The sequence below is a fragment of the Podarcis bocagei genome (genome assembly GCF_964188305.1).
Source record: "Podarcis bocagei genome assembly, chromosome: 4".
Classification (NCBI taxonomy): domain Eukaryota; kingdom Metazoa; phylum Chordata; class Lepidosauria; order Squamata; family Lacertidae; genus Podarcis; species Podarcis bocagei.
The window spans coordinates 97,676,667-97,700,262 of record NC_138128.1 but is presented as its reverse complement, the minus strand read 5'-3'; the positions used below and the strand labels follow the sequence as shown (position 1 = coordinate 97,700,262).

At 43.2% G+C, this 23,596-nt stretch overlaps 1 protein-coding gene across 1 annotated transcript in view; it reads right to left on the bottom strand.

Moving 5' to 3' along the window:
* Positions 1-23,596, bottom strand: part of SEMA3A (semaphorin 3A) — a 192,817-nt gene that overhangs the window by 92,504 nt on the left and 76,717 nt on the right. The window contains exon 4 of the mRNA XM_081191631.1: positions 10,298-10,417. Within this exon, the coding sequence (XP_081047757.1) occupies positions 10,298-10,417 (120 nt within the window). The remainder of the gene's footprint in view (positions 1-10,297; positions 10,418-23,596) is intronic.

Genomic DNA, 23,596 nt, shown 5'->3' with positions numbered 1-23,596 from the left:
TGTATTCTTATGTTGTTATGTATCATACAGAAGCCATTGCATCATGTCATGGAGTAACCCAGAATGCAGCATGAATATTCATTTTCTAGGAGTCAATAACTCTATATATATCCTAGCTGGCAGGATAAATAATTAACACCTAAATTGTGAATACTGAGAGTGTTTCCAACTCTAGTGGAAAGGATGATGAGAATCCAGACTACTAAATTCTACAGCAAAACGAATAAGCGACATCTCTGGTGTGAGAGAGAAATATTGAAGTATGAGGAGAGTGCTTCTTTCTCCTCTCTTGGTTACTATGGTGCATAAAAGAAATAAAGCAACTGGGAGGGAAATAATTGCACTTGCAAGGAGCAGCACTGTCTGGGGTGGAAGAGTTTCAGAGAACAGCAAAGAGCTGTTATCTTCAGCACCAAGGGCTTCCACCATGAAGCTCTTATTGTCTGCCATCTTCTACTCTGGGAGGGCAGTGAAGCAAGGACTCACACAACTATGGCATCATGTGTGGTCAAATGATAATAATAAAGTATCTAACCCACTGGAAGTGTGGGTCCTGACACATGAATTTGCTTTCATGGCAGCGCCTCCTCCTCCTCCCTTTTCCTCTTCATCAGCCTGGACAAAGGTTTTCCCACAGTTCTGGAGCTTGTTTCTTTGAACCTAATGAGTATGTTGACTGCCTTCACTTTCTCATTCATGAAAGCCATTCAGCTGTGGCATCCTGTATACAACTTGTAGTTGCAATCAACAAGCATTTCTGAGCACCGCAGAGGTGCAGTGTAATATACATTAAGGAAACAATGGCAGCAGCCAAAGAATTCTGGTGCAGAGACCCCATTCATTGAAAAGAAATATTATCTTACTTGACACTCACTTTTTGTTCCACTGCATTGTACTGAAAGGAGTGTCTATCTGATCTTGAGAGTCACTTTAGTCCTAAATGTGATTCTAGTGCATATTTTGCTTGTACACATATTGTGTTTTGCAATCTTGAATAAATTCGTGTCTATATTATTCATAGCTTGATTCCACCCACCACCAGCAGGAAATAAATTATATCCTTGTTCCAGCGCTAGGACCCAATTAACCACACACACTGTAGGAAAACAAGGTTATTGTTTGTGGAGGGGATAACCGGTCCATAAGTCCCCTGTATATGGGGCAACTTTGCCCAGCGGTGTGGTGGCTCAGAGAGCAGTGAGGAGGTGGGCTCTTGTCTTCCCACAGTGGTCTGGTTAGATCCTGTGGGACTGGGATTGCCCTGTGGGATCTCACAAAAGGGAGGCGTGGGGAGGTGTTCTCTAGAAGGTCTTCCTGCTCAAAGGAGTTTAGGGCTATGTTGGCCCTGCTGTTTTGGCCCTACTTGGTTGCTCACTCACACTGTGCTCTGTCCTTGTCTCCACTCCCTGCAGACTGTCTCTTTTTGACCTTCTGGGTGGCCTGCACAAGCGACATTCAAAGTGACTCCAGCCACCAGCACCAAACAACGGCGCTTCAGTTCCAGCAGCCTTGATCCTGCTACAGTCACATCCAGCCTTGGCAAAAGTGAAAACCAGTGAGCTCTGGTTGCCTATCATTGATGGTGCAGCAACTGTTCCAGCACAAACCATTAGTTTGTGGATATCAACTGCAAACTCCCATGTTATTTAGCCTTCCTAGAGGCACATTGTTCTTGTCTCCCTAAATACATTTCAAGTTATACTTCAGTCTCTGCTGAAATACTGCTTGTCGAGGGAATGGTTATTTGGGTGGTTTTCACATTTTTTTCTGCTTAATAAACTTTCGCTTTCTAACCATAGCAACTGGGGTTTGGCATTTAAATGGACAGGCTCTGAATGTTGAGCTTTACTGTAATTGTGGGGGAGGGAGGGAATAAATAAATCTCAATTTGGAAGGTTAAACAGAAGCAACTGTAATGAATGGAGAGTGTTACAATAATTTTAAAAGGGAAACCTTTTCTGCTAGCTATAATTATGACTAGAGCTGTAAATATAATGCCATGAAGCTGCTTGTCCTTTGAAAGCATCATCTCATCTTGGAACTGTTTAAATTACCTGTTTGCTGAAATGATTAGAGAGTGCTCCAATAAATGCCATGTACAAGTACCATAATGGAGAGAAAGCAGGTTAGCCTGCCCCTAAATGAACCTAGAGTAAAATTTTAACCATAATTTGAGCAAATACACAAGCCAGAAGCCAGAGCCTTATCTATATTGCTGCACTCATACTGATGGCACTTTGCAGATTTACATCAGATGAGCACAATAGCTCTATAATCTACATTATCTGATAATGCATGAAACATGAATATGAGCTGATAACACTTCACTTGCTCTCCATTGTAGGACTGAAACCCTTTTGTGTGGATTCCAGGCTCCTGCCTTGCTCCATCATCACTGCAAACTATAAGAGAGTTCAAAAAAGCTCAGAGGAAGATGCCAATTTATTCTTTTTAGGGAAATGTATTCTGGCTTTCCTTTAATAGGAAAGCATTGGAAACACCTACCACGCAGTGCAAAACATGGCCAAATGTTGAGAGCTGCACAATACATTTTGCACAAGGAAAACCAGAAAACCAAAGAGGTTACAGGTGGTAATATCACAAAACTTCAGAGGCAATAAATTTAGTTTTATGTTGTACATAAAACTTGAGCTTTTTTTCTCTTTAAAAAAATTGATCAGGGAAGAGAAATTAGCTGCAACACAGCTGGAAACAAATGAAAGAAGCTTAAACAAATTGACCAGGGTACCACAGGTCAGTTGAAAGTGAGTAATATTACTACAGCATTACATTTTAGTGTGATGTTAATGAAGCATTAACTTCACATCATCAGAGAATGTGGCAAAGAAGTAAAAAAAAGCCAGAAATTCATCTAGATTCTGGATAGTGCTAAATCGTGACCTCCCTAAAAGAAGGCAATGTTGCAGTGAGACCTGTGCATCTCGGGGGCTCCCCCTGTTGGTGCTTAACCCTTCCCAGTTATACCGGTTAGTCTGATAGGGCCAATGCCTAAAGCCAATACCGCTCTTACCTGTAATCAATAGCCCCCGAGATGCACAGGTCAATAAAGTTGTGGCCATTTTTCACCCATTAACCTAAATTCTGGTGTCCGGTGTCTTTATTTATTCTATCTGTGGGAGGGGGCGGGAATCGCCACACAACTAGGCGTGGGAGAGGACTCTGCTTTAAATGGGTTTATCCATGGGTTTGGGCAGTTCTGACTCAACCCTGATTTACTTGCATTGCTACGTGCATTCACAATCAGGGGAGATTGTGAATTGTCGGTCTAATTTGAATTTTTGTTTTTTGTTTTTTTAAAAAAGCCTGAACAATAATAATATTCAACTTATACAAGAAAAGGAACATATATGTGGCATTATATTTCTGCAGCTTAATGATGTAACTATGTTAATGTACAGTGGATGCTCGGGTTGCAAACGTGATCCATGCGGGGTGCACGTTCGCAACATGCAGCGTCCGCAACCTGCAGCGGTGCATCTGCACATGCACGGTTCATGATTTGGCGCTTCTGCACATGCGTCGCGTAACCCGTTCCAGTGCTTCTGGGTTTCGGCGGTCCGTAACCCGAAAAAATGCAACCTGAAGCATCTGTAACCCGAGGTATGACTGTACATGTCTTTTTATACAGCCATATGCATGGTTTTATGTGCCTGTGTGCTTGTTACTTTGGGAAACCTGGAGGGTATAGACATACTTGCGTCACCTAAAAAAATAACTGTCAATAAAATTACAAACCATTCACCCATGGCAGCTTTTTCACCAAATGAAAGGTTTTCAAGTACTTACGCTTTCCGTCAATAGCACTGGCATGAGTGAGGGATTATAAGGCAAAGTATAATCCAAATAAGACAGAAGTACTGTGGATCTGGAATTCGGCTAATGTGAATGGAGGCTGACCTCTTACTTTGGTTGAGATCACACTCCCCTTAAAGGACCATGGGGTCTGGGAATGTTCCCGGACTCACAGCTGACTACAGAGGTGACTACAGAGTGAAGTCCATCTTAGGAGGGCTTTTTATAGGCTTAGGCTTCTTCAGCAGCTATGGACCTACCTAACCTTAGCTGACAAAGCCACAGGGCCAAGTGCCTTGGTTGCATCCAGGTAGGAGTGCCATATAAGGGGGGCCAAGAGCACCCAAAAAAAAAAAAAATTCAAGAAGGGGGCTGCTGCTTTTGAGGACTGTTCTGAAACAGAACAAGGCAGCAGGAATGCTTGTGGGAATGAGACTGTATCCCACTTGTTCTGTGTCAGCCAGATTGGCCACTTGTTCATTTGTTGATCCATATCAAGGAACTGATTGGGCTTTTAAAGCCCTAAATCAGGCACAGGCAAACTCCGGCCCTCCAGATGTTTGGGAGTACAATTCCCATCATCACTGACCACTGGTCCTGTTAGCTAGGGGTGATGGGAATTGTAGTCCCAAACATCTGGAGGGCCAGAATTTGCCTATGCCTGCCCTAAATGGCTTGGGACTAAGTTATTCAACACATTGCCTACACCTGAATGAGTTTACCTGGGCACTGAGAGCAACCACAGACACCCTGCTTTCTGGTGTACCAGTGACAGAAGCTATGGGGACCAGGGATAAGGGTCTTTTGGATTTTTTTCACTGGGTAATAGATATGCTCTCATTACTGCTGGATTTAAAAGAAAAAAAGTTCTGAAATAATTTTTGTTCCAGTCTATATTTGGTTGAATTGCGCTGTACTTGAAAAAACCAAATTAGCTGCTGGTCGCTTTAATCTATGTTTAAATGTCGAAACTGTGATTAGTTGGGTGAACTTTGATAGTTGGGTGAACACTCTTTCAAATAAACAAACAAATACAGCGCTAGCCTAGGCATGTTTACTCTGAAGTAAGCCCCAGTGTGGTCAGTATAGCACAGCCCCATGTAAATGTGCATGTGATTGTTGCAACCTTAATCTAAAATTAAGTGATTAAACACAACAGCTGTGGAAAGAAAGGACCCTTCCAACCAAAACAGTCTTAATCGCTCTTGCCACACATAATGTACAGAAAGGAGAGAGTTGGAGAGAGTATGGATAATGATATATAGTTCCATTTGACAGTGGAAAAAATTATGCTAGCTTCTCTTCTCTAATCTCTCTTTCCATAAATTGTTGATCAAGTGCCTATGTGTGTGTGTGTGTGGGGGGGTGATCTTGCATGCTTATAAAACTGTAAAAGTAAATGATCTCATATTTGCCATCTATCTGCAGACAGTCTTCTTGGCAGATAGCCAATAATTGACTGACATGCATCTTACGGTACTAAGCTAATTAATACGTCTACCAATTCCCAAATGGGACTCAGGGGTAAAAAATCTGTTTAATGGCGTAAGCAGTGATTGTGTGTGTTTGTGTGTGTGGTCCAGAGACAACTGATAATTGACAAAAATACATGTTGAAATAAATCTCTCAAGAGTATAACAAGAACCTGCTCTATAAAACTGTATGCCTGGAAGAAAGAGCATTTAAAAATTAATAGATGTTTTAATATGGAAGGGGGGGAGATATTCGTAGTCCTTAAATCATCGCTGGAGGAATATGTTAATTTTTTCTACAAGATGGAAATCCGATTTTTAAAAACGATTAAGTGTAGCATCATTCACTTGAATAATGATGTCTTTATTTTTTGTAGCAATTTGCAGACTTGAATGTCAAATTCATGAGGTGGTCTCTGAGTAAATGCATTTTTTTCTCAGGGGGGAAAAACATAGGCAAATCTGTTTTATGGATTTGAAATGTCCTTGGAAGCATAACTGGACAAGTTACTTCACGAACAAAAGTAAAACATCTTTTTTTATATCAAACATTTGTTAGTATAATACAATCACACTGTATATTAGAAAAACCTCAAAGAGAAAATGAAGTGATGGGGGAAACTCCAACTATTCCTGAGCATGTAAAAGTTTAAATCCACAAATAAGTAAAGGTAACCATGCAGACCCAAAAGGAATTTTTTTAAAAAAACCAAAATACTTTAGGGGAATGCCTTTTACGAGGTCTATTATGTTTCGAGTGGCCTAATAAATAGATTCCCTTAATATAGATTTTGGAATTTTAATGCTGCTGTTGTTTCAACAGAATGTGATTGGATCAGTCAAGTAAAATACAGTGGTGCACCGCAAGACGAATGCCTTGCAAGACGGAAAAGTCGCTAGACGAAAGAGTTTTCCGTTTTGGAGGTGCTTCGCAAAACGAATTTCCTATGGGCTTGCTTCGCAAGACGACAATGTATTGCGAGTTCCTGCTGGTTTCTTTTCCTCCCCCCCCTTTTTTCTAAGCCGCTAAGCTGCTTATCAGCTGATCCGATCAGCAGATAAGCCACTAAAAGCCGCTAATAGCGCTAATCCGCTAATCCGTCAATGGGCTTGCTTCGCAAGACAAAAAAACCGCTAGACGAAGAGAATCACAGAACGGATTCTTTTCGTCTTGCAAGGCACAACTGTATAGAGAGCTGAGCATCTAGTCTTCCACCCATGAGCTGGGGTTGTGCATCCATGGGGTGGGGAACATTGAAACAAATATGTGGGTCTTCTGTCTCCCCCAAGCAGGGGCAACCAGTCCTTACTGACAGGAGCACTCAGTTACTATTATTTATTGAAGATCTATTCCGCCCTTCATCTGAGGATCACATATAAAAACACAAAAATGCATAACCCAGGAACAAGCAAAAACAATACCCACCCACCCCTCCCAGTTTAAAAAGCCATGGGTTGTTTAATCAGACAAAGGCCTGGGAGAAGATGAATGTTTTCACCTAGCACCAAAGGCGTCAGGCGAGCCTCCCTGGGGAGGGCACCCCCCAAATGGGGAGCCATTCATGTTGCCACCCTCCAGACCTCATGTGGAAGAGGTGCACAAAGAAGTATAGGAGTATAGCATCTAGATCAAGGGAAGTAATAGTGCCACTGTATTCTGCTCTGGTCAGACCTCACCTGGAGTACTGTGTCCAGTTCTGGGCACCACAATTCAAGAAGGACACTGACAAACTGGAACGTGTCCAGAGGAGGGCAACCAAAATGGTCAAAGGCCTGGAAACGATGCCTTATGAGGAACGGCTAAGGGAGCTGGGCATGTTTAGCCTGGAGAAGAGGAGGTTAAGGGGTGATATGATAGCCATGTTCAAATATATAAAAGGATGTCACATAGAGGAGGGAGAAAGGTTGTTTTCTGCTGCTCCAGAGAAGCGGACACGGAGCAATGGATCCAAACTACAAGAAAGAAGATTCCACCTAAACATTAGGAAGAACTTCCTGACAGTAAGAGCTGTTTGACAGTGGAATTTGCTGCCAAGGAGTGTGGTGGAGTCTCCTTCTTTGGAGGTCTTTAAGCAGAGGCTTGACAACCATATGTCAGGAGTGCTCTGATGGTGTTTCCTGCTTGGCAGGGGGTTGGACTCGATGGCCCTTGTGGTCTCTTCCAACTCTATGATTCTAGATTCTAGATTCTAGATTCTAGATTCTAGATTCTAGATTCTAAGTGCTTCAGCTGATGATCACAGGGTCAGGTCGATATTGCAGTCCTGAGCCATTTAATGCTTTGTAGGTCAAAACCAGCACTTTGAATCGCACCTGGAAATTACCGTATTTTTCGCTCCATAAGACGCACTTTTTCCCTCCTAAAAAGTAAGGGGAAATGTGTGTGTGTCTTATGGAGTGAATGCAGGGGGGGGGAGGCAGGCAGGAAAAGCCCCCAAGAGCCACACACAAGCTCCGTGCGGCTCTTGTGGGCTTTTCCCCAGGAGCAAGAAGTGACTGGCACGGCCAGTCAGTCCCTTCTCCCTCCTCGTAGAAAAGCCCGCAGGAGCAGCGTGCTCCTTAAAGGGTGCATGGATCTTATGGGCTTTTGTGGGAGGTGGGAGAATTGCCATAGTCACGCGCAGTCTGTCCTGACCGGGAGGCTGTCTTGGCTTCTTTGCTCTTTGGGAATGGGGGGGGGGTGCGGGCTTCCCCCAGCAGCCCCGATAAGCTCTGGGAGAAGCAGACAGGCTGCACGCAGCCTGTCCGCTGCTCTTTGGGGGGGGGGAATAATATTTTTTTTCTTGATTTCCCCCTCTAAAAACTAGGTGCACCTTATGGTCTGGTGCGCCTTATGGAGCAAAAGATACGGTATTTGGCAGCCAGTGCAGTCGGGCCTCTACTGGCACCATATGCTTGAACCGTTGCACGTGGGATTCTTTTTTAGCAATCATTTGCAAATTATCTGGAAGTACTGTATGGAATGGGACTTACTCCCGAGTAGACATGTGTATTATTGTACTACCGGTGCATTTTTTAAATTAACTGCTGCCCTTCTTGTAAATTCTTCTTGTTTCATTGCTGGGACTTGCGTTGTATTTTAAATCCCTTGTGATCCTTCTTGATGCTGAAGGGTCCAATATAAATGATGCCATCAAATAAGATGGAAAGGCTTTAGCTTAGTGAAGAGTCAAGGCTAGTCAGCTTCCTCTGTTTCTATGACAGACATAGTTTTAGGATGCCAAAGAGCTATTCATAAAGCCCAGCATCTGTGCCTATCAGTCTAGCTGAATGGGGTTGCTCAGCTTCACCCCAGGTAGGTCTGTAGGTCATCAAAACAGCTTTTCCTGTTTTGGGATGTGGCCCTTATTTTCAAGGGCTTCTTTTAATACAGAACATCCTGTCCCCTCCCTCCCTGGGCAAATTCAGGAAGCTATAGGTCCCTGCTTTCCACAGAACACATGCAACTAGATTTATTCAAAACCCTGCTTACTCAGCTGAAAAGGCTCCCAGAGTGGATCAAAACGAAAACAAGGCAGTTCTCTGGACATAACATAAAAGGGAAAAGGGATGGGATAGTAGAGGAGAAAAAGAAGAAACAGGCACCAATTCTTATAGTTAGTTTCCTTTTAATGACCAGCTGAGAGCCTTATGGAATAGCTACTGCTAAATGCTTAAAAAGAGCACGAAACCAGCTGATCTCTTAGCAGAGTCAGTGCTTCCCTTCTCTTCCTCTGCAGCTTCATGGAAAAACTGTGGGTAGTCCCTGACAGTTGATGAAGGGCCAAAGACTGCCGGTGTCTCAGTAAAGCCCATGCCATAGTCCGGCTTTCCTTCTGTTGGTCAGCCTAGACAACTATGGTCTAACAGCAGCTCACTGAGCCTTGCTATCTGAGTTCTGGAGGCGGCAGGAACTTAATCTGTGGCCTTTTTCAGGCACAACATGTGCAGCTACACCATAACTGCAAAGTGGGGTGGGTTTTTTTAATTCAAAAATGCAAGTGTAGCGTAATGGTTAGACTAGGACCTGGGAGACCATGGAGCTCATTGGTTGACCTTGGACCTTGGTGGTTATGGGGAATGCTTGAAGAGGGGGCAGAACCATGGATGCCCCCTTGAGCTCCTTGGATAAAAGTTGGGCTAGAAATGCAATAAATGTCACAAATAAATAAATAATCGTCAGCTAACAAGCAAGCCTTTGGTTTCCATTGGCCTCCTTCATTGGTTATCTTCACTACTGGGGAGCTACACATACACACAAACACATCCCATAATCAGTGCTTGGTGTTATGTAGGTTTGGGCTGCAACTGACACTGAGGACAGCAGAGAAAGAAGTGGCACAATCTGCCCAATACTCTCCTGCGGGAAACCCAGTGAAATCTCTGGGAATTGTGCAAGAACGCTGCTCTCATGCCTGAAAGTTCCAGGGTTGGGTGTGTGCACTTAGAACTGAGCAAATGAAACAAGCCAGGCCTCATTTGACTCGACAAAAACCATCTCCAGATAAATATGAAAACTGGGAAATGCACGTATGTGGCATGCTCTGTACACTCCAGATGGGGAGAAAAGAGCCGTGGTGTCAAACTCCACAGACTGGGAGGCGGCTCTTAAGGGGAAAACTGGCACCAGAACAAAGGTGCTGATAATAGGACATGCTTAGATAGCTACCTATCAGTCATGAGCAGAAACGGAAATGTGAGCAGCTGGCCTTGGAAACCACAGAGGCTATGCTAAATGTATTTAATCATGAAGAAAGTCAGAAAATGGCTTATGGGTGTGATCTACCAGCTAAGGGATTTTAAGCCCCACTGGTTTCATTGGGAGGTTAGAGCACATGCTTAAAATGAGGCTTGGAGATGCTTAACTCCAATTACAGTAAGCCCTACATTTCTGAATTACGATATAGCTTTACCAGGACTGAAATAAAAAGCTTCACTGCCATCCACAGACCCATCAGTATTCCTTTGGAAGACATCAAACTCATGACTGATTCAATGAAAATTTAAGTTGGTGCATTTAGATGCAGACTTACCTCAGGATGACCTCCAACTTCAATGTATGTGCACACGGGATGGAAAGCCCCAGTTCCACAGACATACAAATGAGTTTGGTTGTAAGCCTTAAGCACCTTGACGAAGTTAGCACATTCTTTCTACAAAGGGCAAAAAAGGAGCATAAAATAAGTCAGCATAAATACTGAATACTTTGTCACAGGCATGCTACATAACAACTTCTGCAGCTACTCACCATTGCTTTCTCATTTTAAACCTTCCAAGGCTCAATGTGGCTTTCCAACTGAACATAAATAATAATTATACACAGTCTGAAACAACAGCTTCACAAGCAGTGGCAAGAAAGGCTACAGTGCCTAGGCAGAAGCCATAGGCCTTTCAGAACAGGTGAGCTTCACATCCTTGCCAAAAGGCCATGTGAGCAGAACATCTTCCAACCTCAAGGAGGTGCAGAGCAATTGCAGTATAAAGTCTCTGCTACTCAGGTGACGTGTCCTTCATGCCGAATGTGGACAGCAGCTGGGCTCAAGTGTGCTTTGAAGAAGCCAAAAGAGACATAAAATGATGGCTAGTTTGGGATATGAGGAAAACAAACTACTGCCCACATTGCTGTAAGTTTAAAACAATTTCATAATGGAACCAGTGAGGGTTGGGAAAGGAGGTGAAGTCTCTCCTCAAAAGACCTCCTGGCTCCATCTCCTCCTGGCACTTCTTGTACATCTGTGGAAACTAATTGCCAGTTTGGAAGCCAACCCCCTTCCCCCCAGGCAACCGTATCCTGAATTTCCTTCAGTTTCCCTCATCTGCAACATCTCAGCATTTGATGAGAATTTGGGAAGCCTGTCAAGCACAGTGAATCTGTCAGGGCAGGTGAGACGAAGCCTGGCAGGGGGGCTTCAGGCTATTTCACAAGCAAGCTATAAACAACCCTATCCAAATGAAATAATAATGCTCCCCTTTGAAGTCTGCTGGTCCTAAGATAAGAAGTGAAAGCATTCATATTGTTTTTCAGCTTTTCTTCTGAAAAATAAAATAAACGTTGTGATGACATATCGGGATGAAAAGATTGTTCCCTACTTTGAGCAGTGGATAGGAGTTCTTCAGGGTTTTTGCCCATTCTTGTTACCTAAGATCTTTTGAACTGGATATAATGTTAGGATCTTCCACGCGCAAAATATGGACTCAGCCACCAAGATATGGCCCTTTGAAAAAGTCACAAAGTAAGAAGCTGGTCTGCTTATTGCTAGACTGCCTTTAGAATTCTTAGATACGGATTTGCAGACCAGTTGCATTTCCAAAGCTACAATGAAGTCAAGGAGACTACAAGCAGTGTTAAGCGGTATGTGAATTGCCCCCTTAGGCTAAATTCTTCCATCAATTACTTCGGATTTACACAGTGCTGCTCTATTAATGTCAACAGAGTTTGTCCAAATTAATGCTAATATAACTGACAGCAAAATATGTATCCCACCCTCTCTTTTTAATTTGTCTCTCATCTACAACGCATCGTATTTTTAACGATGGATTATAGAAATAAAAGAGCTAATGAAACACTAGGAGGGGCTACTAAGTGCAATAAACCTTCAACTATAAAATAAATTTATTTACCATTGAAAGTTTCCATTCCAGTTGCAATGGCTAAAATAGCTTTCCTGTGTTTTACAGCTGTTTTAAAAGAGCCTTTAAGCTCCGTTACAGCCGTATACAGCCACAGCAGATTAGTTTCCTTTATATATTTTATGCAACTGGAAAAAAGTGAGTGAAAGAGGATATTAAACCACAAAAACGACATAAAATTGATGGCAAAGATTTCATCTCCACTGAGGGAAAGAGTTCAAAGTGAAGTTTTTCCCCACTTTCTGTCTGATTCAACAAAACATACTGGGTGATATTCATTGTTAGTCGGACTCCTAGTAGTAGGTCTGCTGATTTCAATGGGACTTACTCCCAGGTAAATTGCATTAGGGTGGCCACCTAATTCTCATTCTTTGCTTTACTGGGCCTGTCAGGTCCTATGAATTATTACTTTGATGTCAGTTTGTTGAATGGAGTCTTTTTCCTATAAAATACACACAGGAGCTCAACCTTAGTCATGATGAACATTGGCTGCATTGTGTCCATTGCTGACATTCTCATAGGCTGGGATCAGACTATAGTTTCACTCATCTTGTCCCTGCATGTGGGGGAGACCAATATCATCACATGCAACCCACCATGTTTCTTCTGATCTGACTCTGGCACACCATTTGTCTGTGCATGAGTGTAAGTTGTTCATATCCCAAGTATAGTGGTACCTCGGGTTAGGAACTTAATTCGTTCTGGGTGTCTGTTCTTAACCTGAAGCTGTTCTTAACCTGAAGCACCACTTTAGGTAATGGGGCCTCCCGCTGCTGCTGTGCTGCCGCCGCCGCGCGATTTCTGTTCTCATCCTGAAGCAAAGTTCTTAACCCGAGGTACTATTTCTGGATTAGCGGAGTCTGTAACCTGAAGCGTCTGTAACCTGGGGTACCACTGTATCTTATCCGAAACAAGCTATCTGTCTTCCCAGTTCCCAGCCACATGAACCTATCTACAACACCACCATCACCAAGGTTTAACTGTGGTTTTTTGGCCCTCATCTAGCCTGTCACCATCTCCAGACATCAGTCGAGTACATCTATAGTCCACCTTGGTTCAGACAGAATGGAAAGAAAAAGCTGTGTCTGCCATAGTTGAAGCAAAATAAAAAAAAATCCTTCCAGTAGCACATTAGAGACCAGCTAAGTTTGTTATTGGTATGAGCTTTCATTTGCTTGCACACTTCTTCAGATACCCAGTGTCCCAGTGTCACTCCAGTGTCACTCCAGCTGGACACAATGGTTAATGAATTGAAACCCACCAAAATATCAAGAGGAAATCAACACAGTAGTACAGTGGTGCCTCGCAAGACGAAATTAATTCATTCCGCAAGTTTTTTCTTCTTGCGAGTTTTTCGTCTTGCGAAGCACGGTTTCCCATAGGAATGCATTGAAAATCAATTAATGCGTTCCTATGGAAACCGCTTGCCAGGCTGGCGGTGCGGAGAAGGGCTTTTCTCCCCACCGCAAGCCTTCAGGACAGGTACGGGAACAGAGGGGAAGGGGCGCAGCGCTTCTCCTCTGTTCCCGGGGCTTGCGGTGGGAGGAGGGTTTTTCCTCCCCACCGCCAACATTCAGAACAGCATTCTGAATGTTGGCGGTGGGAAGGAAAACCCTCCTCCCACCGCAAGTCTTCAGGACAGCCATCCGAAGGCTGGCGTGGGGAGAAGGGCTTTCCGCCCCACCGCCAGGCTTCGGAGCATCCTTTCGAAGCCTGGCGGCGGGAGGAGGTCTCTCCGCCCCACCGCCAGCCTTCGGAGCAGCCTTCCGAAGGCTGGCGGCGGGAGGAGGTCTCTCCGCCCCACTGCCAGCCTTTGGAGGAGGTCCGAGGACAGTGGGGAAGATGCACTGCGCTTCCCCGCTGTCCCAGAGATTTCCCTATGGGCTTTCGTCTTGCGAAGGAAGCCCATAGGGAAATTCGTTTTGCGAAGCACATCCAAAACGGAAAACCCTTTCGTCTAGCGGGTTTTCCGTCTTGTGAGGCGTCCGTCTTGCGGACTGTATTCCCTATGTCTCTTCCATAGGAGAGACTCAAAGGGCTTACATATTAAATTATGCATTTAATCATTTGCCAGTCTGATATCCCAGAGAGGCAGTCCTTTTAGTCTATAGCAGCAAAGACTCTGAAGCGACTTGAGGACCTTCACGATTAATTGTAGCATAAAGTTTTCTGCACTAGGGCCTACCTCAACCATTGTATAATCCTCTAATCTACAGTCCACAAAATCTTATGACACAATAAAACAATTTATTGTTAAGATGCAATAAAATTGTTTGTTGTCTCAGACTAGAACGACACCCGGACTTGACCTTCTGTTCCAATTTGAAAGTCACCATTTGAGAGAGAGGACCATGATGTCGGTTGTAGAAGATGCTCTACCTACAGCAACCCACCCCCTTTCCTTCTCTCTACGGGACAAGTTCTAACATTGGTTGCCACCCAAACAGCCATACTCCATTGGAAACAGGAAACGCCAATAAAAACTGTATTGGGCCCCATAGATGCAGGCTGTCATAAAGCCTAATTAAATTTGCATTTGTGAAAAGATTGCCAAATGGTATAGGAAAGCCTCCCTGTGGGCTTTGTTATGACATAGCCAAGACTGAAATACTCTGCCAATTTTATTAGGGCTCTCCCCTTCACTCCACAGAGCGATGGTATGATGGTATTCAGACATGTCTTAGCTGTGAAACTTGGCAAACAGTGTTATTCTGGAAACGGGTGACAAAGTATGCCGACTTCAATGCAAAGCAGTTCCTCCCGCTATTCTGGCTCTGAGCCTGGAATGACTTAGCCGTCTTCAAAATGGGCTTGTCCAACTTGGCAACAGCTCACTGTTGCTGCCTTACCCTCCAGCTGACAGGATATTTGTTCTTTAGTGGCAGAGCCAATGCTAACAATACAGAGTAGTTAAAGCTTGTGTGATCTTGGTGTAAGATGCTGGCAAATACAGCAAAGGTTTTGTGCCTGTGTGTGTGTGTGTGTGTGTTTGTGTGCGCGCACACACAAGCTCTCTCTCTCTTTCTCTCTCTAAATATAACAGATGGGAAAATAAGGAAGCACACAATTTTGAAGTGCATGAACGCTTATTCCTGATCTACACAAATCCCTCAATAAATGGGAAAACTGTTCCTAGGCTATGCCACTTCAAATTGCAAGTGGAAATCACATGATTAAATGCACCCCCCCCATATAAAATGATCTCTGAAATAGAAAAAGATATATGTCTGGGAGAAGAGTTCTAACCTAGCCTTATATTATATAATCATTATTATATTATATTATATTATATTATATTATATTATATTATATTATATTATATTATTATATTATATTATATTATATTTCTCAGAGGAACATTTGTACATGCAACTCCACACCAGTAATGATCTTTTGTCTAGCTACAATTGGGAGGTTGCTTGTGAATGTAAAAATAGTGTACTGCACGTTTGTAGTGCTTTCCTTAAACACTCTGCATGCATTGTCTCATTTGCTATTCATAGAATCATAGAATCATAGAGTTGGAAGAGACCACAAGGGCCATCAAGTCCAACCCCCTGCCAAGCAGGAAACATTATTTTCATATTATTAAAAATAGATCTATATTATTTTTATAGATCTGGAGATGAATCTTTGTGTGTCATGAAGCATGGGTTTGATCCAGCCAAAGTTAAGGACTTTTAGTTCCATTACTTTCAGTGGGCAAGACCTAAGCAGGGATCACATCACACCCTTTCTACAGAAGGTGAACAAGGGCTGACAATGGCTTGTCAAAAGTCCCCAGGAGGAATGAGAATCAGAATGCCATTATCCCATGTCCAATCAAAGTTATTCATCCAAAGGGCGTCATTTGCTCTATTAGGAAGAGTGTGAAAGGGTGCTGACTGCAGTTCAAGTGGAGATTGTTTTCATCATATATCTCCCATCCTATTATTAATTATTATTATTATTATTATTATTATTATTATTATTATTATTATTATTATTATCAACAGTACATTTACTTTGTGCTTCTTTTGGCCATGATCCACACACACAGAGATGCTTTGGAAGTGTCCAGCATTTGCCCTGCTGCTTTCATCGCCCATCCACCCAGGTCCCATTACGTTTAAGACATGTGAGGAGCTTGTAGAATGGAGATGTTAGATAAAAAATATCCATTGACATTAGACAGATTTCTCATGACAACAGGGTTCCCATTATGACACCATTTGAGAATCAGTAATGTCCAATGTCAACATGAGTCTCTTCTGGCTTCATCGGGCCATCCTTCTGCACTCTTATTCTGCCAATTTCTTAGTTTCAGATAAAGTTCCAAAGTTCTCTAGAGAGAACAAGAACCACCCTAAACCAAAGAATGAAGTGTTAGCACTGAAGTTTCTTGCCAACAGTCACCACTTGTAAATTCATATGTCTTTCTCGGCAACAAAATTTCTCTATTTATTATTAAGTGGCTCTCAATATTTGTATATCAAACAGATATACACCGCCTGAGCAAACAATGAAAAGGTATATAAAATAAAAACTTAGGAGCCAAGCACAGAAGGATTAAAAAAACAAAACACAAAAGGTACATAACGCTGATTACGTTATATTACACAGATTTCTCCCCCTAGACGATTACAAAAATAAAGTCCACCCATCTGTCAAAACACCTGCACTGTATATGGGGAAAAAATAAAACAGAACTAGGTGTTTTCACTAGATTCTAGTCATTCTCTTTTTCTCCATAAGCTTGGAAATTATACATTCAGGTGTTGGAAGCGTATTGCATTTATTCTGAAGCAAGAACTGCCATTTCTTCTTATCAGAACCATTATCAGAACAGAACATTCACTTCTGCTATTTAAAAATAAGTGAATGAACCCACTTGCATAACCTTACAAGCATCTGGAAATCTAAGGGCTTTTATATATGAACAGCAGCTCATAGACTGAAAGTGGGAGACTGAATGTTGGAAGGCTTCCCCTCAACTCTAGAAAACTTCGCAGATGTAGAAAAGTATGCAAAAAGTAGCTTTTTAGTGCAGCCTTTCGCCAACATGCTAATTCTTAGAGGTGCAGGGAGGCTGTTCCTTCTTGTGTTCAAGTAATTATTACCACCACTCCCTCTACCTGCAACTTCAAGTAACATGGAAGAGGAGGAGGAGGAGGAGGAGGAGGAGAAGGAGAAGGAGAAGGAGAAGGAGAAGGAGAAGGAGAAGAAGAAGAAGAAGAAGAAGAAGAAGAAGAAGAAGAAGAAGAAGAAGAAGAAGGTTGATGGAGAGAAAGGCTACAGCTGACTCTCCTGTGTTTGAAAGTAACTACTTACATAGCTTGGCGAACTGGCCACACAATGAACAGTGCCAGGGCTTCTTAGGGATGTATCCCACTAAGTCACACTCATGTTCTTTAGATTTCAGAGGGTTGGATTCAACTAAACAGTCGTGCTAGTGGATACCAAGGCAAGGAGTCCCATTGGTGCAGTGAGGCTTTTACCTCTCCCCCTGTGTGCCCTCCTGCCACCCCGCCACCCAAACTGGCTCCAGAGAGTTGGCAGAATAAGAGAGTACAATGTGTGTGCTGGTGAATGTTTCATATTCATTATGCGTGTTAGCTGTCTGTGTTATTTGCCCTTTGAAAACAACAACATGTTAAATAGTATTTTTCTGCCTGTTAAAACAAAAAAGCAAAGGCGAAGAAGCATGTCATGGAGATGGCTGAGCCAAAACCTTCCTCCTTCACCTATAGGGGTTTTATTGGGGGGGGGCATTCAATCCTGGGGGAGCACCTGCCTGCAGGGTGAAGTGATACAACCAAACAAAGCTCATATGAGAGACAGAAAGAGACAGCACTAAAATGAGCCCAGTAGCCAACATGAATTCAGTGAGGTTGGTTTTGAGGCGAGATCAGAGCACACCTGTATCTTTCAATAAATGAGTTTCACCATAAAATAATGTTCCACTATGAGCTTTCTATCAGAACCTGTCTCTCCTACTCAGAGAAAATCATGTGCAGCTTTGGCCTTAAAGAGTTGGAAACATAGCTAAAATGGCGAACAAAAAGGAATGGTTAAATAGACACCGTGAAACATTCAGCCCTCTTAGGAATGACATTACTCTTAAGCATGATGAGTATTGTCAAAAGGGAAGTGACAAAAGTGATAAACACAAAATTAGATTTCCTCTTTCTCTTGGAACGTCTCCTGGGAATTTTCAGAATGAAGCTGCTGATGGGGTGTGGACATTGATAAGGTATTTTTAGTAGCCTAGCACATCCCATTTCAAGTCTTGTTATCTCTCTGATTAAGTGTTCATTGACCAGAGAGACTTGAGTTATCTTTCTGATTTCTTGATAGAACAGAGTTCATGGGAAGAATTAGATTTCTTTCCTCTAAAGATACTACCCAAAGCCAATTTTAAATGCATGCTGTTAAACAGAGACAGAGAATATACACAGAAGAGAACCAGTCTGCAAAAGAAATTGTGGAGTATCCAGAGGCTTAAGGTAAAACGATAATTTCACACAAGCCACCTATGTAGAGGTGGAGATTTTTTTTCTAGCTGGTGGGTCATTTTAACAGCTTCCCAGTCCCCACCCCATGTGGGCCATTTTGACCAGTGGGTGGGCTAACAACCTGTCGATTGCCTGATTCCACAGCTCCACCACTGGACTCCAATGACTGGACTATAGGCTTTTCAGATGATTAGAAAAGTCCCAAGAAGGTTTCCTCAAAGCAGTCCAAAACCCACTGCCTAGAAAAAGTCAACCACTGCAGAAAAATGTACTGGCCCTTTAATTGGTCAGACGCACCATGAGTACAGTGGAAGGGCACTTTCATCTTGACTCTCTTGCACTGACCATGAAACAGGCAGCCGCTCCTAGACACTGCAGGTGCAACCTACATTTTCTTCTTCAGCCACAGGATTGCTAACCATGGTCCTGAACCAGCACCTTGGTCCTTGTCCAAGGTCCTGCTGGTGTCAATGTTGCTTAGGCTATCACTTTCTCTTGGTGGTGGACATCACCATGGATCACAGTATGGCCACCGAAAAGGCCCTGTCTATTGTGCTGACCAACCTGATAGATCTTACTAATTAGCCCATGAACATGGCCTCCATGGCCAGTCTTAGCTTAGAATAAGGTTATTTGAAAGACCACTCAAACCTATGTGGGGTTTGAAGGTTGTTGTTCTTTAGTCATTTAGCTGTGTCCGGCTCTTCGTGACCCCATGGACCAGAGCATGCCAGGCACTCCTGTCTTCCACTGCCTCCCGCAGTTTGGTCAAACTCATGCTGGTAGCTTCAAGAACACTGTCCAACCATCTCATCCTCTGTCATCCCCTTCTCCTTGTGTCCTCCATCTTTCCCAACATCAGGGTCTTTTCCTTTTTTTAATATAATTTTTTATTAGTTTTGCAAAATTTTTAAAACAATACAAACATATAAAAAGACACGTATAGTTTCATGACCTTTTTTTTTCATAAACCTTGTTTCTCGGACTCCCCCATACCTCCCCTTTCTGCATCCCAATGTCCCAATTTTTTCCAGCAACTTCTAAGTTAGTTCTGTCAAACATATGTCTTCTTGATCTTTCCTTCAGTCTAATCTTATATCGCTGTAACCCTTTCTTTCTCAAAACCTAACATCAGGGTCTTTTCCAGGGAGTCTTCTCTTCTCATGAGGTGACCAAAGTATTGGAGCCTCAGCTTCAGGATCTGTCCTTCCAGTGAGCACTCAGGACTGATTTCCTTCAGAAAGGATAGGTTTGATCTTCTTGAAGTCCGCGGGACTCTCAAGAGCCTCCTCCACCACCATAATTCAAAAGCATCAATTCTTCGGCAATGAGCCTTCTTTATGGTCCAGCTCTCACTTCCATACATCACTACTGGGAAAACCATAGCTTTAACTATACGGCCCTTTGTTGGCAAGGTGATGTCTCTGCTTTTTAAGATGCTGTCTAGGTTTGTCATTGCTTTTCTCCCAAGAAGCAGGTGTCTTTTAATTTCATGACTGCTGTCACCATCTGCAGTGATCATGGAACCCAAGAAAGTAAAATCTCTTGCTGCCTCCTTTTCTTCCCACCAGCAATTTAATTTGTGCCTGGAAATGCACTGACAATCAGTGCTGCTGGCACAGAATTGGTGATGTATGTTTTGTTGCACAAACAAGGAATCAGTACCTGAAGCTTTTCCAAACAGGGCCACAACCAGTGAATCAGTCAGAGCTGATAAACAGCAGCCTTGGTAACAGATGCCACCTGCAACTCAACAGATAGTGCCAAAATCAGGAGCACCCACATGGGTCTTCTGGGAGAGTGCAGCTTCACACATATGCAGCCTTCCCTGTCCATACAGTTCATCATCTCCCCACTGTAGAACTTTCCTCTTATCTAGATTAAGTCAGGTTGTTTGCCCTCATACACAAGTGCAGACATTTGTTCACAGTTTCCATAGTCTCCCAAGAAATAGCTGGAGGTAAATAGAGGTAGAGTAGCATGGTCATCTGCATACTTCTCTCAGTGGCTTCAGGTAGATGTTACAAAGCATGGGGGAAGAGTCAGAACTCTAAGGCACCCAAAAGGTCAATGAGGCACAACAGGAGTTCCCCAGTACCACCTTTGGGGGTATGTCCCTCCAGAAGGGACTGCACCATGTCCTCAAAACCTACCCTGGCTAGGTCACTCAGAAGCAGTCCATGGTTGATTGTATCAGTGGTTGCTGAGGGGTTCAGGAGAACCAACATGGTTGCAGTAACCCTGACCATTCCCCAGCATATGTCACCCACCAGGGCTGTTTGGTCCCCAAACCAGGCTGGAGACTAGCTTGAAACAGATCTGAATAATCAGGATCAGCCAAGTCCACCTAGCACTGAGAAACCACCACCTTTCCTAAAATCTTATTCAAGAATAGTACTAGGCAATAATTATCCAGAGCCAAAGGATCTATTTTTCCCCCAAAGGAAGATTTAACTACTGACATCTTAAGCAGGGGGAGCCATGTCCTCCCTCAGAGAGGCATTGATCACATTGTAAGCCCAGTCCGGGTGGATTAAAATATCAAAGAAGTGCATGGATCCCTAGGGCAGTGGGTTCTTGGGATTGGCTTTTGCAGATCCCTATCTGATCTCATCCTCTGACTGAAATCTCAACCTGCATCAGGCCTGGATGGGATAGCAAACCTCAGATCTGTATTAAAAGGTGGCACTTGCTATTAAGAAGCAACACCTGTTAATAAGGCAGACACAGCTCCTGTCGGCCTGTTATATACGCCTATAAACCACTTATAAATCAGCCAATCTTTGAAGTCCCAGTTCAGATCATTCATGTCCTGTAAAGATTTCCAGCTGCAGCCATTTGTGATAAATGAACTTCAAAGTTCTCAGTCAAAAGTGGAGAGGGAATGTCGATGAAGGACGTGTTGAAAGGACACGACAGATTGCTGGAACTATAAGAGGTAGTTGCTTAGCAATGTGTATACGTTGTCAACAAACATACCACAGAAGCTCAGGCTGTGAAACTGCATGTGGCCCACTGCATGCATTCATTTTTTTAAAAAGCTACTTTGATTTTGATTTTCCTTACCATCCCATAGGAAATACTAGAATGAAAACACCTTCACTGAAGGAAGTCTAAAATTTCCCTTCAATTAAAATCTGGCAGACAGTATCGTTTGCGGAAACAAGCTTTGCCAAGTTGCTTTTTCAAACTTGCCTGTGTCACCCTTTACAGGATCTAGAGCCCTGGAAATCAGTTAATCAGGAAGGGATTGTCTAAGTGAGGCAGGAAGCAATAGGTGGGTTTGGGTACAACAGAGACCAAGTTGTTCTGCCAGAAAAGTAGATAGGAAGGATCAATTTACCCTTCCTTAGCTCTCACATCTCCATTTTTTAAAAACAGAAAGTTTCCAGAAATCTGAAAGGTCTTTTCCCCTCTCTGTGCTATTTATTATAGGCTATTTCAACACGTGAAATCAACACACCACCACGAGACTCTGATTATTATAGAAAATCTTACAAGTTCTACACCCTTACTTTGGTTATTATTTTCATACCCAAAACAGCAGGCGGGGAAATCTATGAAGTGCCTCTAGAGGGAAGTTCTGGGGCAACAGAATTACCAGCTGCACTTGGTCAAGACTGAACCAAGAGCTTACTTAAATGTGAACAGAATCCTCTTGCATGATCAGGGTCTCTAAGGAGTTACTTGTGTTCAAAGGAACATGTGTCGGAAGTGAATGTAGAATCTTCCCTGAGCAATATAGGAAAGACTTGAGGAGGCATAATGGTTGCAAAGGCGTTGGCTTGCACACCCCTAGCCACACTTTGGATGCTTGCATGTTCAGGCAACACACCTCATAATAATTAAAAATGGAATCCAAGCCCTCTGTGGATAGGAAGCAATACCTATACTCATCCTGGGAGCAACCTGTTGTGAGCAGCAAACCGAAATAGTTTGGAACAGCCATTTCTCAATGAAATATAGTCACAAAAAGATTTTTAAGAAGCCAGTCATCAATACATGACAAGCCAGGAGAGGACACCAAAGTATAGTTAATATTTCAAATGTGGAAAAGAGCAAACCTTTTAAAGAGGCTTCCTTTTGCTCTACTGATTGCCAAATAAACCTCTAAAACATGAAGAATCACTGGTGGGATTTTAAGCACAACTTCATTCCTGTGTTGTTGCTGCTCCTGGTGTCTTTTTTTAAAAAAACACACCTGCTTTTCTTTGATGAATGTGAGGCTATCTCTGGAAACAAATACCTGCTGTTCCCATAAATAAAATAATGAGCACTCACACTATACATTGTGGGTGCCCTTTCCGGGATCGCTCATGGTTTTACAGTTCCCATGGAGCTTACTGGCAAACAGGGGCTGGCTTGCCTCTCAGTGTTAATTTTTGAGGGTCTTGCCCAGCCTCAGTAATCAAGTTTCTTGCTGGGAGGTGGGGCCAGCCCCATTTATAAATAGGGGGTAGAGCTGGCAATAGCCAGGCAGTCGGCTCTGGAGATTCACCCTCCCTACCCTCACTTTAATGTTGCTTGTTTGCAGGTTAACTTTTTCTTTCTGTTTAGCTGGCGCTTCTGCGGTTTTTGACTGGTTGCTGTTGAAGGACCAGGAAGAAATTTTCCTGCATTGGCAGGTTTTGTCTTCCCCGTAGCAATTTGTCACAACTTTGGCTATTATGGCCTTGGGTGGAATCCTTTAGTCTTTTCTTCCCTATATTGGGGGGCATGAAGAGGTGGTTCCAGGGTCCCCTCTTAAAGGGGTTATATATATGGGTGTCACTGGCCATACACTGAAAGGCTGTCAGTGAACTATCCTGCGTGCAGGGATATGGGTTGGGATGCCTGCTACACTTACGTCTCGCAGAGCACCCCCATATCCCATTAACCCTGATGAGCCCCAGTTTCCCCCGGCTGGGGGGCTGGGAGGGGTACACGCCCAAGGCCTAAGCCAAGGTCTTCCTACCTTCGGAAGTTTAATAAAGCTGTGGCCTAATTTTAATTCCATATACATTGTCAGAGTCTTTATTCCTTCCTTATGATCCCTGGGGGCTGGGGCTGTTGCTGCATGGTTGCACAATAGCCTACAGGCAGTAAAATGCACCCCTTATATTCATATCTTCCATTCACAACCCAAGCATTAAAAGAGATTCTCTCAATACGCAGATTCAGATCTCTAAGGTATAATAGCACTAGTTAACATGTCCCTTCTGTTTTGGG